The sequence below is a fragment of the Ursus americanus genome, chromosome 7, assembly GCF_024610735.1.
Source record: "Ursus americanus isolate L20-20 chromosome 7, mUrsAme1.1.p, whole genome shotgun sequence".
Lineage (NCBI taxonomy): Eukaryota > Metazoa > Chordata > Mammalia > Carnivora > Ursidae > Ursus > Ursus americanus.
The window spans coordinates 50,623,006-50,641,586 of NC_142133.1; the positions used below are offsets into that span (position 1 = coordinate 50,623,006).

General features: G+C 42.0%; 1 protein-coding gene across 1 annotated transcript in view; it reads right to left on the minus strand.

Annotated features, from left to right (window-relative positions):
- The window catches only part of MERTK (MER proto-oncogene, tyrosine kinase), a 106,137-nt gene that overhangs the window by 42,340 nt on the left and 45,216 nt on the right, over window positions 1-18,581 (minus strand). Inside the window, exons 5-6 of the mRNA XM_045808937.2 lie at window positions 5,654-5,740; window positions 2,547-2,662 (exon numbers count right to left, since the gene is read on the minus strand). Of these exons, the coding sequence (XP_045664893.2) occupies window positions 2,547-2,662; window positions 5,654-5,740 (203 nt within the window). The remainder of the gene's footprint in view (window positions 1-2,546; window positions 2,663-5,653; window positions 5,741-18,581) is intronic.

Genomic DNA, 18,581 nt, shown 5'->3' on the forward strand with positions numbered 1-18,581 from the left:
AACTAACACAGTGCTTAGAAGGAAATGTATATAGGGGCACCTGGGTGGCGCAGTCGTTAGGCATCTGCCTTCGGCTCAGGGCGTGATCCCAGGGTTCGGGGATCGAGCCCCGCATCAGGTTCCTCCGCTAGGAGCCTGCTTCTTCCTCCCCCACTCCCCCTGCTTGTGTTCCCTCTCTCGCTGGCTGTCTCTCTCTGTCAAATAAATAAAAAAAATCTTAAAAAAAAAAAAAGAAGGGAATGTATAGTATAAATGCTTGCATTAAAGAAGAAGAAATTTCAAATAAATTACCTAGCCTTCTACCTTAAGAAATTAAAAAAAAAAAAAAAGAAGAAGAAGAAGAGCAAACTAACCCAAAGCAAACAGAAGAAAGGAAGGGAAGACTCAAATTAAAATCAGGAATGAACGAGGGGACATTACTACTAACCTCAAAGGAAAAAAAAAAAGCTTATAATGAAATATTATAAGCAATTGTATACCAACAAATTAGATAACCCAGAGGAAACAGACACATTCCTAGAAACACACAAACTACCAAAACTGACTCAAATAGAAAATCTAAGTGGATGTGTACCAAGTAAAAAGACTGACGTAGTATTCAAAAAACTCTCTGCAAAGAAAAGTTCAGGACCCGACAGCTTCACTGGTGATTTCTATCAAATATTTAAAGAATTAATATCAATTTTCCTCAAACTCTTCCAAGAAATAGAAGTCAAGGGAACAACTCCCAACTGATTCTATAAGGTCAGTCTCACCTTGATACCAAAACCAGAAAAAGATAACACAAGAAAACTACAGACCAATAGCTTTTATGAATACAGACACAATTAGACAATGGTGATGGTTGCACACCTGTGTGAACATACCAAAAAACATATGCTTTATTTTTTAAAGTTTGTTTATCTAAGTAATCTCTACACCCAGCGTGGGGTCAAACTCATGACCCTGAGATCAAGCGTTGCATGTTCTTCCGACTGAGCCAGCCAGACGCCCTAACATTATACATTTTAAGTGGGTGAGTATAATGGTCTGTGAAATATATCTCAGAAAAAGCTGCCCCCCCAAAAGGATATTCCTGGTGAGGACTTTGTAGACACAATAAGAATTCCTAACACTTACCAGCCCTTCAGAGGTTTACAAATAAAGTTGGGCAAGAATTAAGCAAAGCTAGAGTTGGTGGGGTGAGGGTGGAGGCTATTTTGGGGATAATAGAATGTTTTCACTTTCCAGAGAAGGAACAGCTGTTAGACAAGAGTGGGAGGCAATAAAAACAGAGAAACTAATTCTGTTTGGTATTAAAAACATCTGGTTGTCAACATATAAAATTCTTTAGAAGTCACTGCTTCAAGTTGAGTGGGCATGAATGGCAGGTGTCAGGTGAACATGTTTTCAGCTCGTAAGACCAGACATTTATGAAACTAAGAACAATTTCTGACCCTACTGTGTGACAACATACAGGGCATAATGCATTCATGTTTTCAGTGGATAATCCACACACGTTCAGCTACCTGCTCCCACAAGCAATGTCTCTTCTGAGACATGGAGGAAGAGACAGTTCTGAGCACTGCTTTTGGCATCAGAACTTTCTGGGTCTGAATTCTGGTTTTGCCACTCACGGGCTTTGTGAGCACTCTGAGCCTGCAGTGCTGGTGTGGGTATTACATAAGATAATGTCTGCAAAGTCCTTGGTCATTGTGAACACTCAGTAAATGGTGTAGTGTTACTGCTATCCTTTCCATTTTAATGAAATTAACACTCAAAGCAGAGCCTACATCATGGCAAGGTACCATTTTAGGATGGCTATCCTGTATTTCTTACAGTATTCTTTCATACCCATTTTGAGTAGTGGTTAAAAAAGGGGAAAGATGGGAAACCCGGGTGGCTCAGTCGGTTAATCAGCTGACTTCAGCCCAGGTCATGATCCCAGGGTCCCGGGATTGAGCCCTGCATCGGGCTCCTTGCTCAGCAGGAGCCTGCTTCTCCCTCTCCCTCTGCTTGCCATTCCCCCTTGTTCTCTTTCTCTCTCCCTCTCTCTGTCAAGTAAATAAATTATTTGAAAAAAAAAAAAAAAAAAAAAGGCGGGGGAGATTTTGCAAGGCCTGTAATGCCCAGGTTGTCCTAGGAGCCAGGGGCCGAGGTGTTACATTTGACAGCAAAAATGACCCATCTCATGCTGGCCTGTCCTTCATGGCCACTAGCCCAGGTTGAGGAGTACCTGGCTTCCCCAACTCCGATCACAAGCCAGTCCTAATTTCGGGATGTGTTTTTATACCTTAAAAATTAATTCTCCCTGGTCTCATGATGTTCTATCCTGGAAACCTGTTTCACTTCTGGTTGGGCCCTGGGCCACAAGCAGAAAAGAAGCAGCATCCCAGGGCAGAACACCCTAAAATGGGGCATGCGCGGAGGACACTGGGCGGGGAAGAGGTCAACGGACTTCTGAACAGAGGTGTTGAAGGCTTCAGCACCCACCCTCAGGAGGAAGAAAAATCAGGTAGACCCTCAGAGCACCAAACAGCCACTCTCTCTTCATCCTGCTGGTTTACCTGAACGCTGCAATTCCTGAACGGGGAGTATCCATCAAAACCCGGGACCCAGGAGATCAGCACACTGTGTGCGGTGCTATTGCAGACACGGACTTCAGTTGGTGGGGAGGGAATTGCTACACAAAAACAAAGACACACACACAAACACAGTTGTAAGCCACAGGTGGCCACAGCTACCAAACAAACACAGTATCAAGCCCGTTTCTGTTTCTTAAGATTAGGAAAATTCAGCCCAAGTTTTAAAAAGAAGCCACATTATGCTTATAGACAGGTCTTCTGGTAATAGGATGGTTCTGCCTGGGCCAGAGGAGTGGAGCACAGACCTGCTTTCCTGCCCACTGATGAAGTGAGACCCTAGCTGGAAAAGGATGTAGAGACGTCTCTTTCCTTTACTGAGCTCGTGGTCACTAGCCTACTGCATGCAGGCACGTTGCTGGGTGCCGCTCTGCGTGGGGACCAAGAGCCATGGCCCCCTGCCGAGAAGAGAGGGGTGCTAGGGGAGCATGAGTGAGGATGTGTGGTGGAGGAAACAGGTGAGAGTCAGTTCAAGCGGAAGAGCCAACTGCATCTGCTGGGAGTGGAGGCATAAAGTGTGTAATGATCCTGGCCATGTGTGGGACATGGCTAGGAATCTTAATTTGAATCTAAGCAGGATCTGAAGTTTGGGGATCTTATTTTTTGCTGATTTTAATTCTTCATTAATAGACATAATCACATTTATAAGCAAAAATGATGACTGTTGTTTTCGTGTTTACTATGGGCCAGGACGTTATGGACTTCGCTTTGTTTCCTCATCACCAGAACCCTATCAGAGAGGTAGCCTCATGTTCCTCATTTATGGATGAGGATACTGAGAATCAGAGAAGTTAAAAACTTGCCGAAGATCACAGAGATTATAAGCAGTAGAACAGGGACTTGAACTCAGGTCTGTCTGAGCCCGAGCTCGTGTCCCTCAGTAGGACACTGGAGGCTGGTTGCAGGAGGCAGCAAGCACATTAGAGTGAACACCAGCAGGGACTGGGGAGTCTGGTTACTGCCTGGCCTGCTGGGTGGCCCGGGCCACAGTTAAATGCCCTTTCTAACCTCCGTTCCTTCTTCTATTAGTGGGGTTGGTGATAGCATGGCTCCATGGGGCTGTGGGGAAGATTAGAAAGGTAACACATGGAGGAGCGTTGGGGGAGGTGTGCTGGAGGTGAAGCAATGACAGGGTGGGCAGAAGATCGGGGGAAGGAGAGCTGGGACCATGAGAAGTGCACGAGGTACCATATTCAGGCATTTCTGTTTACTAGTAGATGCACAGCTTGGTGAGTGGGAAAGAATCAGCATTTTGTTCGACTCACTTTCCTAAATAGATCACTTGTAGAATTGTCCTAAAATGTCTGCCTTTCCAGATCATAATTTGGCCACATACATTATAGTTAACAACAGATTAGGAGAAGGGAGTCTTGGTTGCTTTGACATAAATGTTTAAATAAATGAAAATCAAAAACAAAAGTTTTTGAAAGAGGACTGATAAAAAAAAGTTAAGTTCTGTGTGAAGCATAACATTTTTAAAAAGTGTCTCTCGTTTTATAAATATTTAAATTTTAAGGTGCTTACATTTTATGAAAATGTCTTTATAAATTTACACCTACTCATGAATTCCTGAAATTCCCAACATTTCTTTTGAAAATTGTAATAGTGAGACTCATAATGAGGAAGGAAGTTATACAGTTCCTCCGGGAGTAAGTTTCAGTTTGCTTTTTTCTTCCCCAATGAACTTTTAGAAAATGACCCCCCATCACCTTCATCTAGTTGATTTGTCAAAACAAAACATCAGCACCTTTTTATTTTATCTATTTACTTTTTAAAAATTGGCTCCATGCCCCGCGTGGAGCCCAATGTGGGGCTTGAACTCACAACCCTGGGATCAAGACCTGACTGAGATCCAGTCGAATGAATATTAACTGACTGAGCCACCTAGGCGCCCCCATCAGCACCTTTTTAAAGTATAACTTCTTTTGTAATACTGAGTTCCTTGCTGTATGTTACCCAACTTTTAACTCATTATTAAACACATTCTGCTTTTGCCTTGGGCTGTTTCCCCAAGATTAAGACCAAAAGGAATATGGACTCAATATTTGCTTCTCTGTATTTAAAATAAGAACAACGAGGGGTGCCTGGGTGGCTCAGTTTATAAAGCGTCTGCCTTCAGCTCAGGTCATGATCCCAGAGTCCTGGGATTGAGCCAGTTGGGCTCACTGCTCCGTGGGGAGCCTGCTTCTTCCTCTCCACACCCCATCCCCCCACCCCCGCCCTGTTCGTGCTCTCTTTCTCTCACTCTCTCAAATAAGTAAATAAATAAAATCTTAAAAAAAAAAAAAGAATACTAAAACATAAAATTTGCTTGAGTTTCTATGAGAGAAGGTAAGAAAGATGATTTGAAAAGGGATAAAATGACAGTATTTACTCTCAAGTTTTGGGTTTAAATAACTTTGATCCCAGAGGGAGGAGGAGGCAGATGACTGGATTGGAATGTCTCCACTAGCATGGGGACCTTCAAAGACAAATCTTCTATTATGTCATATCGCAGCTCAGAGGCAACAAGGAGATTAGGAAGAAGAGGCGCTCTGGGCTCTCCCCTGGGCAGCAGCTAGGGGAGACTTGCTTCAGCCCCAGCTGCCTGGGAAGGACAGAGCCCATTCTTTCAATCAATGCCCTAAGCCGCCCCCACCCCTGGGGGCTCTTCAAGGGGTAATGGGGACTAGTTCAAGGTGGGAGAGGGAAAGGTGAAAACAGGGGCTAAGAAGATCAAAGGTAGACACCCCAGCCTATTTTCTCAGACTAAGCAGAACTAAGGGAGCTAATGTTTATCAAAGACTTATGCACCAGGCACTGTTTTGAGTGCTTTTACTTGTATTATTTCATTTAAGCCTCAAAAATGTGTAGATTCTGTAATTATCCCTATTTTATACTGAAGCCAGAGAGGTTAAGTGACTTGTCCAAGGTCACAAAGAAAGTCAGTGGGGAAGACAGGGCTCAAACCCAAGTAGCTAGCAGCAGAGCTCATGCTGTGTCCCCTGACCAGCTCCCAGGACATGCTCGAGGGCCTCGGCCCTGGTGCTTACCTTTAATGTTGATCTGCACACCCTTGGACACGGTCAGCCCTTTGTCATTGTGGGCCTCACAACTGAAGACTGCTGTCTCGGTCAGACCTGGAACGGAAGGGAACTCGTGAGACCAGGCTCACAGAGAAACGGGCTGCGGCTCACCAGAATCCCACGGTTGTCTTAGCATTCTTTTACTTTTTGGTTCATTGCTGCAAGCCATAAATGCAAAGTTAATTTTAAAACTATGCTGGTGGCTGAAAAGCAAACCTGGGATTTTTTAAATTTTTTTATTTTTTCTTTACGATTTTATTTATTTACTTGCCAGGAGGGGAGAGAGAAGAGAGAGAGGGCACAAGCAGGGGGAGTGGCAGGCAGAGGGAGAAGCAGGTTCCCTGCTGAGTAAGGAGCCTGATGTAGGACTTGATTCCAGGACAATGGGGTCATGACCTGAGTTGAAGGCAGACACTTAACTGACTGAGCCACCCAGGCGCCCCCAAACCTGGGATTTTTAAACTGTAGCTACCAGAAGCAAGTCAACCGTGGGCCTAAGAGGCAGCTGTTCTTCATTTAAGTGCTTTAATTTTTCCTGGATGGTGAGATGTTAGGTACCAAAAGCAGTAATATTTAGACTTAAATTTCTGCAAGGAGGTACGAGAATCGCTGGCCCCAATATCAAGAAGAGTGCTTTCTGAGGTTCACCTGGACAGCCCCCTGCTGCTTAGCCCCACAGTACATAATACCTCACACACTAATGACATTTCAGGATACCACACACAGCAGGATAAAAATCACAGTGCTTAATTTCGGATGATCTGTTGTAATGAATCCTTTTTTTTTTTTTTCAGATTTTACTTATTTATTTGACAGACAGAGAGAGAGCACAAGTAGGCAGAGAAGCTGGCAGAAGGAGAGGGAGAAGCAGGCCCCCTGCTGAGCAGAGAGCCCGATGTGGGACTTGATCCCAGGACCCCGGGATCACGACCTGAGCTGAAGGCAGACGCCCAACCAACTGAGCCACCCAGGCGCCCATGAATCCTTTCTTAATAGTAACAATTAGTCAGTTCATAAAGAATTATTACATAAGCACAAGACACTACTATTACTTGAAGAGAAGACACTAGTGCTGAATGAAGAAAAATTCCATCATTTCAGAGGTTTTAAGGCATCTTAGAAATTTAAAAACTACTTGATTTATTAATTTTAAATAAGAAGGAGGAAAGGCAATGCAGATATTGTTTTCCAATACTATTTGCCAATAAAAGGAACCAGAACTCCTTGGAGAAATGGCTGATTCTCAGACTGGAGCAGGAAACATGTAAGATGAACCTGGAACAAAAATTAACACAAATGCCATGCAACACACACACACACACACACACACACACATACACACACAGAGTGATGGGGAAATGACAGAGACATAGAAACCAACTGAAAGAACACCTCCTAACAGTGAAAGCTGGGACAGTTTGAGCAAGAAGATAAATGAAATAGCACTGGATTTTAACCCGAGGTATAAAATAAATGTTCACAAGTCTATACTGACATAAATAAATGATTAAACAACGGGGCAGAACAAACAAGTCTCCCATGAAGAAGAGTTCCAAATAATTTATGTGGATTCTCTGTCCTCAAGGGGAGGACCGTAATTCCTAGCCCCTTAAGCATGGGCTGCACATAGTGACTTCCTTCCAAAGAGGACAGTATGAAAAGGAAATCAAACCAAAACTTTATTTTATTTATTTTTTTTAAACTTTAGAGTGGAGAAAACGATAAACACTACCTTGGCCACATGACCGAGGTCAACACCACTAAGTCATGTTGACAGAATGTATTCTTGATATGATGTAATGAAAATGGCATTTCCCCTCCGCAGTCTTCCTCCCAAAAACATACAACCCAAGTCTAATCAACCCAAGAGGAAAATATCAGACATTTCAAACTGTGAGATGTTCTACAAGAAACCTGACCAGTATTCCTCAAAACTGTCAAGACCGTGAAAAACAAGGAAAGTTTGAGAAATTCTTACAACCAAGAGGATCCTACGGAGACAAGACAACTAAATCCTGGATGAAATCATTGAACCATACAAGGGTATTAGGTAAAAACTGAGGAAATCTGAATAGAGACTTGAGTTAATAATGTTCATTGGTTCATTAATTATAACGAATATATCACATTAATGTAAGATGTTAATAATGGGAGAACGTGCGAGTGGGGTTTATGGAAAACTCTGTATTATCTCCATAATTTCTAAAATCTAAAACTATTCTAAAATTTAAAAACGGGTGGTTTTTGTTTTGTTTTGTTTTTAAAGCACAGCCATATATACCATCTAGTAGAATCTGGAAACTTCTCTGTCTCTGGCACACAAAGGTGTCCTCTGGCACAGAGTTCACATCATGAACTAGAGAAAGAAAAAATTCTTGAAAATAGACCTCCATTTGCTTCTTGCCTGAATACCTTACTTTGTTTTCTTCTATCCATTTACTTGTATAGGAAGTTCTCCATCTGATAATTTTAAAATTCAAAGTTTGTCCCTAACAGTAATTAAAAATTTGAAAAATCAAGGAGGAACAATGCCGAGGGAAGGCCAGCCCAAGGCTGGGCCAAGTGGCCAGAGAACAGTGTCTGGGAGAAGTTCTAGGAAGAAATGCGCACCTGATCCCTTTTATGTTGGCTCTTCTCTTGAGGGTTAGAAGTGCACCGAAAAATCAGTGCTGGTGGGGTTTTGTTCTTTTCCATCCAGACGAAAGTTAGTCCAGGCGCCTGAGTTCTGCTGGCTAGACACGGTCTCTCAAGAAAAACGAAGCTGTGTATCTCTGTCCTACAATTCTATGGTGACTTTTTACTTCTCTAAAATAAAGTTCTGTCAGAATGGGACAGATACTTCAGGTATTTTCATTTTCTGAGGTGAAGCGTATTTCCCTCAGAATGGAGGAAAATCCTAATCAAATGGCTTAGATTCTCTTGCCAATTTCAAGAGCTAGGAAACTATAATTTCAGGTAGGAGCCATCACTTCGCATTTTTGGTCACTCCCTTTTGAGATGAAACTGCTAGTAGTTTGTGTGATGGTTTAAAAAATATATATTTATCTCACTGAAGAGGAATATTTATCTCAAACCCAGTATCCACATCTAAAGAAGGACACCCTTGAATACCCTGCCTCAGGGGTCTTTGTATCTTCTGCTTGTATTCCTCCCAAATAACTTTGAAAAATATATGGAGTCTCTCATACATTTTGAAGTTTGCACCTTAAATTTTTTTTTTTAAAGATTTTATTTATTTATTTGATAGAGATAGAGACAGCCAGTGAGAGAGGGAACACAAGCAGGGGGAGTGGGAGAGGAAGAAGCAGGCTCATAATGGAGGAGCCTGATGTGGGACTCGATCCCATAACGCCGGGATCACGCCCTGAGCCGAAGGCAGACGCTTAACCGCTGTGCCACCCAGGCGCCCCCGCACCTTAAATTTTTTATAATTTAAACAGCTGCAAAGAATATAATTTCAGGTACTCTGACATTTAAAAAAAAATTCCTCTAAAGGCACCTATGTGGTGTACCCATGACTGGGATGGAAGACCCAGCATCACCCAATGAAACAGTTTTCTCCCAGCAGCCAGAAGTTTTCCATCATGATTTTCTACCTCACCTGCAGAATTTTATCCAAATGGCCTAAGTATGTGGGTTTGGAAGTCATGATTAATCACCCTACAACACTTCTTGGCAACGAAAATACACATATATGTTGAAATTGGAAAAAAAATTTCTTCTAGGTTGATTATCCTCACAACTATTATTAGGGACTCATCAAGATAATACATAGAATTCTTTTTTTTTTTTTTAAGTAGGCTCCATGCCCAGTATGGAGCCCAGTGTGGGGCTTGAACACATGACCCTGAGATCAAGACCTAAGCCAAGATCAAGAGTTAGACACTTAACCAACTGAGCCACCCCAGTACCCTGACAATGTATATAATTCTTAAACACAAACAGTAAAATTTTACTAGAAGGGCAACTCCTTTGCTGAACAAAATTTGAAATTTTCTATGTAGTGATCTGGACATTTCTTAACCTTGAGCCAATACACCATAACAGCCACTCTTAAAGTGTGGTCTAGAGACTGCTGGGGATCCCAGAGGCCCTTTTAGGAGCCCTAATGATGAAAACTATTTTTGTCATAATAATAAAGATAGTAATAATAACATTAACAATAATGATAAGATGTTATTTTCCCTTTCCACCTTCATTCTCTTAGGAACATGTGATGGAATGTTCCAGAAGAATTTTCCAGAGGCTGTATGTTGTGTGATGATGTCCTTAGCTCTATTAGCTACTGGAGTACATGCTTGTGTATTTTTATGCTTTACAAGTTTTTAGTTTCTAATTCAGTATGTATCAACAGATAGAACTCACGTAAACAAAACCTCTTTGGTTCTCAATAATTTCTAAGACTGTAAAGGGATCTTGAGACCAAAGCATTTGAGAACTGATGCCCTGTAGTGACTCCAGATAAGTCAGAGAGAGGTCTTTTTTCTTTTGCAAAGTGAGGGAGAGATTTGGACTTTGGGCACTCTTGTCAGGCATTGACTTTACAAAAGACGGACACATCCCAGATGAGGTCTTGATTATCAAGACCTCATCCCTCGAAGCCACTGCCCATCATCCATGCTGCCGCCCATGATTTCACAGTCCCACCCGTGACACTTTGGTTTTCATGCTGAAGAATCACCTTTAACCTTTCAGGTCATAAGATCTCAAATAAAAAGCCCATTTCACCAGGCTCCACGAAGGTGCAACACTTGGCTTATATTTAGAAAAACTGGCTTTGGCTCAATCAGAAAATACAGAGAGTTGTTATGCAATTTATATTTTTTATATAGTCGAGCTGACCACAGTTGTTTGACTTCAATTACTCTTGTCAAAACTCTTGGGAAACACTCGAGTACAAGATACAGATCACATTCCAAGCTGACCAGGAGCGGAAAAAAACAAGAGGATGGATTCATTTCGTGAGATCCGCTGACCAGCTATAGATCCCTAAGTAAGACAACTGGGGCCCACTGTTCTTCAGAGCTGCAAGGTTTATCAATGCTGAAAGTGAAACCGCCTATCAGGAACACGATGTTAGGTTAAGTGGGAAGTCGCTTTTCCTTTTTGTGTTTCTTTTCAAAGTGCACACAAAGCCAGGAAAACAATCTCTAGCAAATTCTCTGGCACAAGACATCCGCAGTAGTATAGAAGTGCCCAGAAGGAGCTAAATCACCTATCACACAGTTCTTCCTATGCACTGAGGTGGTGAATGCCTACAGGCCAAAGAGAGGCCAGCAGCAAGAAATGGAAAGCGGTTCAAACCAAAGTCAACTTTCTCCCAAAGTAGGTGGACCAAGACTTAAGGCAAAACACAGTTCTTTGCTTCATGTATTCAGTGATATATACTTTGTTTAATGGCACTAGCTTCCCAGCTGGAGACTCATGTAAAAGCGTGGGTTGGAGATAGCAACTAGAGTGCGCTGGGAAAGACCGCTGCCTCTCATTTCCCTCTCCTCTGTCTGGATGAACACAACCAGACTGGAATAGACCTTGAAGTTTTATAGCCTGAGCCCCTGTGGCTTTCTAGGAGAAAAAAAGTCATCCACCCCCTTAAGTCCCCACCCTACTACCCACTCTCTCCCGAGTGACCCTGGTATGGGAGCCTCGAGTGTTTCTGAGCCATGTCCTCCTCTGTGGGCCACCCCCTTCATTCTGTCTCGTTTCACCTAACTCCTGATGTTCGTGCCCCTCTTGCTTGGTCTGCTGGTTTAAAAAAAGACAGCCTTGGACACAAGGTCTGAAAGATATTTTAAAGAACATTGAGTAACGGGATGTTCCCTGGAGGGAAGGACGATCAGAATTGCTAAGAAAGCAACTTCTAAGAGCACCAGTTGGGCCAATTCCTTGAGTTCCGGATAAGCAACCCTTTCATTTTTCTTCCCCCTAGAGCGAAAGAGGCAAAGCAATGGAAGAACACTCTGCATAAAGGAAGTTCCTTATTAACTTGGAACACACTCTTTGCCCTGAATTCATTCATTCAACACATATTTACTGAGTACTTACTAGGTGTCAGACATTTTCCCAGGCACTTGGGGTACATCCATGAATAAAAAAGATCCCTGCCCTTACAGAGCTCACATTCTCACAGAGGGAAGTGGGTGAGAAAGAATAACCTTGATAAATAAGTAAGCTTCATGCTCTATCAGAAGGTGATTAACACTATGGAAAAATAGAAAAGGATCAGAGGGCCAGGGGTGGGTGGGGAAGTGGGCTGTGATTTTAAATATTCAGGTCAGAGGGGGCTCAGGGAAACGTCCTCTGAGGAATGATTCTGAGTAAGGGAATGGACTAATGTTGGGGGGGAGAGGAGTTCTGGGCAAAGGGAACAGCCCTTTGCTTTGTCCTCTAAGTGGGATGGGAAACTTGGAACTTTGAGCAGAAAACTGACATGATCTAACTTGTGTTGTATCAGGATTGTTGCAGGGGCCACATGGAGACAAACCCTAAGCAAGTAGGTCCCTTACTAGCTTCAAATTTTTTCTCGATCTGAAAATGGGTATTAAAATGCCTAACTATATCGCAGCTTGCTATGAAGTTCAAAGTCAGTCTTTACAGAAAGCACTGTGCAAATGATGAACTAACTTATATCAGTTATAGTTACTGTTACTGTTATTACAATGAATATTATTAACTCTATCCAACAAAATATAAAGCTAGCTTAGCTATTTTCTAAATGAGGATTTAAAAATAAATGAGTATTTAAAAAAAAATAAAAACTAGGGGCGCCTGGGTGGCTCAGTAGGTTAAGAATCTGCCTTCGGCTGGAGTCATGATCCCAGGGTCCTAGGATCTAGTCCTGCATCTGGTTCCTTACTCAGTGGGGAGCCTGCTTCTCCCTCTGTCCTCTGCCTGCTGCTCCCCCTGCTTGTACTCTCTCTGACAAGTAAATAAATAAAATCTTAAACAATAATAAAAAACAAAAATAAAACTTTGTGGGGCACAGGGTGGCTCAATCCGTTGAGCCTCCAACTTGATTTTGTCTCGGGTCATGACCTTGGGATGGTGGGATAGGGCTCTGTGTTGGGCTCTTTGCTCAGTGTGAAGTCTGCTTGTCCCTCTCCCTCTGCTCCTCCCTCAGCTCATGCTGTCTCTTTTTCTCTCTCAAATAAATAAATAAATAAATACAATCTTCTAAAAAATAAATAAAAACAAAATTTTGTTTTGGAATAATTTTCAATTTACAAGAAATTGTAGAAATAGTACAGAGTTCTTGTACACCCTTCACCAGCTTCCCTTAATGATAAGATCTTACATAATCACAGTACAATGACCAAAACCAGGAAAATGACGTCAGTACAATACTATTAGCTCAAATACAGACCATATTCAGATTTGCCAATTTTTGTTCTGTTTTATTTTTTGGGGGTGTGTGTGGGGGATGGTATATAGTGCCATGAAATTTTATTTCAGTTAGATTTGTACTACTTCAGCACCAAAAAAAAAGGAAAAAGCTCCCTCATATTTTAGGAACATCCTACCCAAGCTAACCCCTGATTAATCATTATCACTTTGTCATTTCTGAGAATGTTATATAAATGGAATCATACAGCATGTAACCTTTGAGATTGGCTTTGTTGACGCAGAACAGTGCCCTTTAGACAAAGTATTGCTTTGCTCATACCTCTTAAAGACAGCTCTTACGTCACAGAGGGACAAAAAACCCAACTGGTGTCGAGAGAAGAAAAACCAGACGGCTTTCTTGTTCATAAACGTGCTTGCTCAAAGCAAGTGTCAACAAGCAGGACTCTTTAAACCACTTCCCACTTAGCACCCTCTCGGTAGAAGCGATCTCGGAAAAGTTTACTTCAGGGTTAATTTCAAGAGAGGACGGCCTCTCCCTGCAAACACTCCCAGGTTTCCATCAGGAGCATAAACCCTGCCCCTCGCATTTCCGGTCAGAATGGCACCTGGTTCCTCAAACGTGAACTTCGGAGGTGGGCTCAGTTATCACTAACGGCATTCTCAAAATTAAACACAGATGTAAATAAGATTAATGTTCTTTGGTTCTTTCCCAATGTTACAATATTCAGGTGCTTGGGAACAGTCCACAGATAGCTGACTTGGTCTAACTTGGTGTATCAGCACCAGCCCTGTGGTCAGTCCGAAGCTCGCACTGTTGGCCCTTTCTCCATGGACTTCCTTAACCCCTCTGTCTACAAAATGGGTGTAAAAAACCTGCTCTATTAATGTGATAGAACTGGTTAGAAATATAAATGAGAAGAGATGAGAAGGTGTTTAAACGCAAAAGCAATTATGCAAATACAAGTTGCTTCACTATCACTATGTTCCTTTGTCTCAGCGAAGGGACCTCTGACTCAGGGTCTGTTCATAATTCATTTGTTTGTTCATTAGTTCATTCATTCATTCACACGGTTCTGATGTGCCAGGTACTATGCTGGGTGATAGGGCTAAGGTAATTAATAACTCATATGTAATAATCACACTGATCAATAATAATTCAGGGTGGGGAGACAGGAGATGTGTTTCCATGTGGGGGGGAGGTACAAGCATTATGGAAGAGGCACTGTAGATACACAGACAAGGACGGGGTGTCCAGAAAGGTTTTCAGAAAAGAAATACATATGGGTATAAAAATGTCCACGTAAGTAACAACCAGGACCAAAAGAAAACCACCTACATGCTCATCAACAAGGAGGTGGCTAAATCACTTCTAGTCCATTCATGCAATGAGGTGATTATCATAAGCAACGAGAGGCCCACGAGCACCTATATGGAAAGATCTACATGGCTTGGCCGTCTGTGTAGTATATGTACATATGTGAGTTTATTTAGAGGAGAAGGGCCTAGAAGTGAACCAGCGGCTCATGCTGTGTGTCATCACACACGCTATATGTGACAACTATGTGGGGAGTGAGCATGTGGAGATTCAAGGGAGAGTTGCCCACTTTGCTTCGGTATGTTGCTATGGTTTGAATGTTTTACAATGAAAATGTGCTCACGTATTATTTGTGTAATAAAAAGGCTGAAATCGGGACTCCTCGGTGGCTCAGTTGGTTAAGTGACTTCCTCTTGGTTTTGGCTCAGGTCACAATCTCAGGGTTGTGAGACGGAGCCCCACGTCGGGCTCTGCACTCAGCGTGGAGTCTGCCTGAGATTCTCTCTCTCCCTCTCCCTCTGCCCCTCCCCTCGGGGGCGCTTGCTCGCATGCACTCTCTAGCTCTCTCTCAAATAAATAAATAAATAAATAAGCAAAATCTTTAAAAAAATAAAAAAAATTAAAAGGCTGAAATTAGTCTGCACATGCATTATCACTGTAATTTGAAGGAAAATCACCTATATATGCCCAAGCATATATATTCACAGAATAAGTTTAAATGGAAACAAATCTGTGTTTTTGTCATAATTGTACATGTATAAGATGTAAAAATACTTTTTCTGAATTTTCTACATTTTAGACATAAAATCATTTAATAATTATGTAAAATAGGGGCGCCTCGGTAGCGCAGTCGTTAAGCGTCTGCCTTCAGCTCAGGGCGTGATCCCGGTGCTCTGGGATCGAGCCCCACATCAGGCTCCTCCGCTGGGAGCCTGCTTTTTCCTCTCCCACTCCCCCTGCTTGTGTTCCCTCTCTTGCTGGCTGTCTCTCTGTCACATAAATAAATAAGATCTTTAAAAATAATAATTATGTAAAATAAAGTTAAAAAACTTTTTTTTTTAAGAGAGTGGGGCAGAGGCTGAGGGAAAGGGAGAGAGAATCGTAAGCAGGCTCCATGTCCAGCTTCATGACATGGGCCGCCCAAAATCTTTTTATTTTGAAATAATTATGGAGTCACAGAAAGATGTAAAGAAACATACAGGGAAGTTCAGTGTATCCTTCACCCTACCTCCCCAATGTTAACGTCTTACATAACTATAGCACACTGTCAAATCACTACAGCACAATGTTTAAACACTAGAGCACAATGCCAATTTCCTAGCCAGGTGATTGACATTGGTACCATCCACAGAGCTTATTCAGATTTTACCAATTATACATGGATTTATGTGTGTGTGTGTGCGCACATACATACATATAGCACTATGTAAGTTAACTGCACTTGCAGCTTTGTGTAACTATCGTCACAATAAAGGTTGTTTCAGAAAACACTATTAGGGGGGCACCAGGGTGGCTCAGTCAGTTAAGTGTCCGACTCTTGATTTCAGCTCAGGTCATGATCTTAGGGTCGTGAGACTGAGCCCCACATCTGGCTCCACACTCAGTGTGGAATCTGCTTGAGATTCTCTTTCCCTCTTCCTCTGCACCCCCACCCCCAGCTTGCATGTTCACTTTCTCACTCTCAAATACATAAATAAACAAAAAATACACTATTAGGCTATAAACTGCTCTATTTCTATTTTAATTCTATCTTCTCTACCAAAGGAAAAAAAATCCTTCAAATTAAAAAAAATAAAATAAAAATTGTAATGAACTTGCAACCCAAAATAGGTTGTAGTTGTGAGAGTGTTTCATCATTTAGAAATAAAGCAGGTCTCCAAGCTGAGACAAATTATACATAGCCTTGGGGATTAAAAGAATTTGTAAATCTTATCACAGAAATACACTTTTAGCTTCTAAGAAAATATGCATTAGAGGAAAAGTTCCAGATGAACAGAGATTAACAGATTATCCCTATTTTCTTTTCTTTTCTTTTTTTAAATTTTATTTATTTATTTGAGAGACAGAGTGAATGAGAGAGACAGCACAAGCAAGGGGAGGGAGAGGAAGAAGCAGACTCCCTGCTGAGCAGGGAGCCCAACATGGAGCTTGATCCCAGGACCCTAGGATCATGACCTGAACTGAAGGCAGATGCTTAACTGATTGAGCCACCCAGGAGCCTCTGTCCCTATTTTCATTAAAAAAAAAAAAAAGACACTGATGCTGGTAGTACAGAATCATTGAGAGAGAAATCCACCACAAAACTTGATAGGGCTATCGAGGGGTGCCTGGGTGGCTCAGTTCATTAAGCATCTACCTTCAGCTCAGGTCATGAATCCCAAGGTCCTGGGATGGAGCCCTGTGTTGGGCTCCCTGCTCAGCGGGGAGCCTGCTTCTCCTTCTCCTCCCTCCCCTGCTCTCTGTTGCTATCTCTGTCTCTCTCTCTCAAATAAATAAATAAAATCTTTAAAAAAAAAAAAAAGAGGGCTATCAAACTGGTGCCTATAAGAATGCAGGAAATTGTCACATCTAGACATTCGGCTCACCCAGCAGTCAGGTCTGATTTTGAAATGAATTCCAAGCTGATTTCCAGACTTCTGTGATAGTTATTAGCCCAGTGTAGCGATAACATCTCAGAAGATAAGAAAAAGAAATAAATGGAGGGAAAATAAAAGCAAGCAGATTTACTAGTGGTTGAACAGTAGCCTAGAGAGTTGATTTAATGAGCTGATGTCAACTCAGAGTCTGCTTTTATCAGCAGGTCACCGGACTCTGCCCTCGGTTAGAATGGAATCTAGACTTTCATCAACAACTTGGACAAGACACAAAAGGCAGTTGGCACAAAGCAGGCGGTGACTTGTTAACTGAAGGAGAGGATCGAGGTTCCAAATGGCCTCAGTGGGCTGGGACAATGGTTTAAATTTTTATAAGGATAAATGGTAGGCTGAACTTCCAAAAATAAGTAAACACACACAAAATAAGAGAGCTTTGACTTTGCAGTAATTGATGAGAAAAAAGACCTGAGGATTTCAGTTAGCCTCAAACTCAACATTAATCAACATATTAACCTTCAGCAAAAAAAGTAATGCGAACTGTACTACCAGAAATATTGTGTCCAAAACACTATATTGCAGGTTCCACTGAACTTTATGTGTGTCTTTTCAAAATAATACCAATGTTACTAAACTCTTTCAGAAAATAGAGAAGGTACAGATACTTCCTAACTAGTTTTATGAGGACAACAAAACCCTATACCAAAAACTGACATTCCAAAAACAAAATTGTAGACCACTGCCATTATGAGCACTGTTGTACAATAAAGAATTTAGCTTTTGTCCCTTATAATTGCCTGAGGGACAGGAGTAGCTTTGTTACACTAATGAGGTGACTCAGAGTGAGCCCCTAGAAAACCTCAGGATGAAGACTGATCACCAGAACGACCAGCCATGTGATGAGAGGGTTGAAGGGTCTGGAGATTGTGTTCGGTCACATGGCCAGTGATTTTATCAGTTATGCCTATGCAAGGAAACTTCAATAAAAAATCTGCACCCCAAAGCTCAGTAGAGTGTCCTTTCCCTGGATGTGGCAGGAGGGTGACACACCCTGATTCAAAGAGGAGAGGGTATGGAAGCTCTGCATGTAGGACCCTCCCAGATATCACCCTAGGTATAGCCCATGTAATAAAACTGTAATTGTTGAGTATGGCACTTTCCTGAGTGCTGTGAGTTGGTCTAGGAAATGATCAAACTGGAGGGGTCATGGGAACCTCCAAATTTATAGCCAGTCAGTAAGAAGTGCAGGTGGTCTGGGGACCCCCCATCCCCTCGAGACTTGTGGTTGGCATCTGAAGTGAGCCTTGTGGTAGACTCTGGGTAATCAGTATCAGAAGTCAATTGCAGTACACCCAGTTGGTGTTACCCTAGGCTGGCAGTGAAATAGAATAAACGTAAATGCAAAAATCTTTAATGAAATAGTAGCAAACTGAATCCACCACAATACATCATGACCAAGTAGAGTTTGTCCCAGGAATGCAACACTGGTTTAACATCTGAAAATCAAATCAATGTACTTTGCCATATTAGGAGAATATTGGAGAAAAACCATATGATCATATGACAAAAAAAATAAAATTTTTAGCAAACTGAGAATAGAAGGAAACTTCTTCAGCCTAATGAAGGGCACTGACCAAAACCCAGT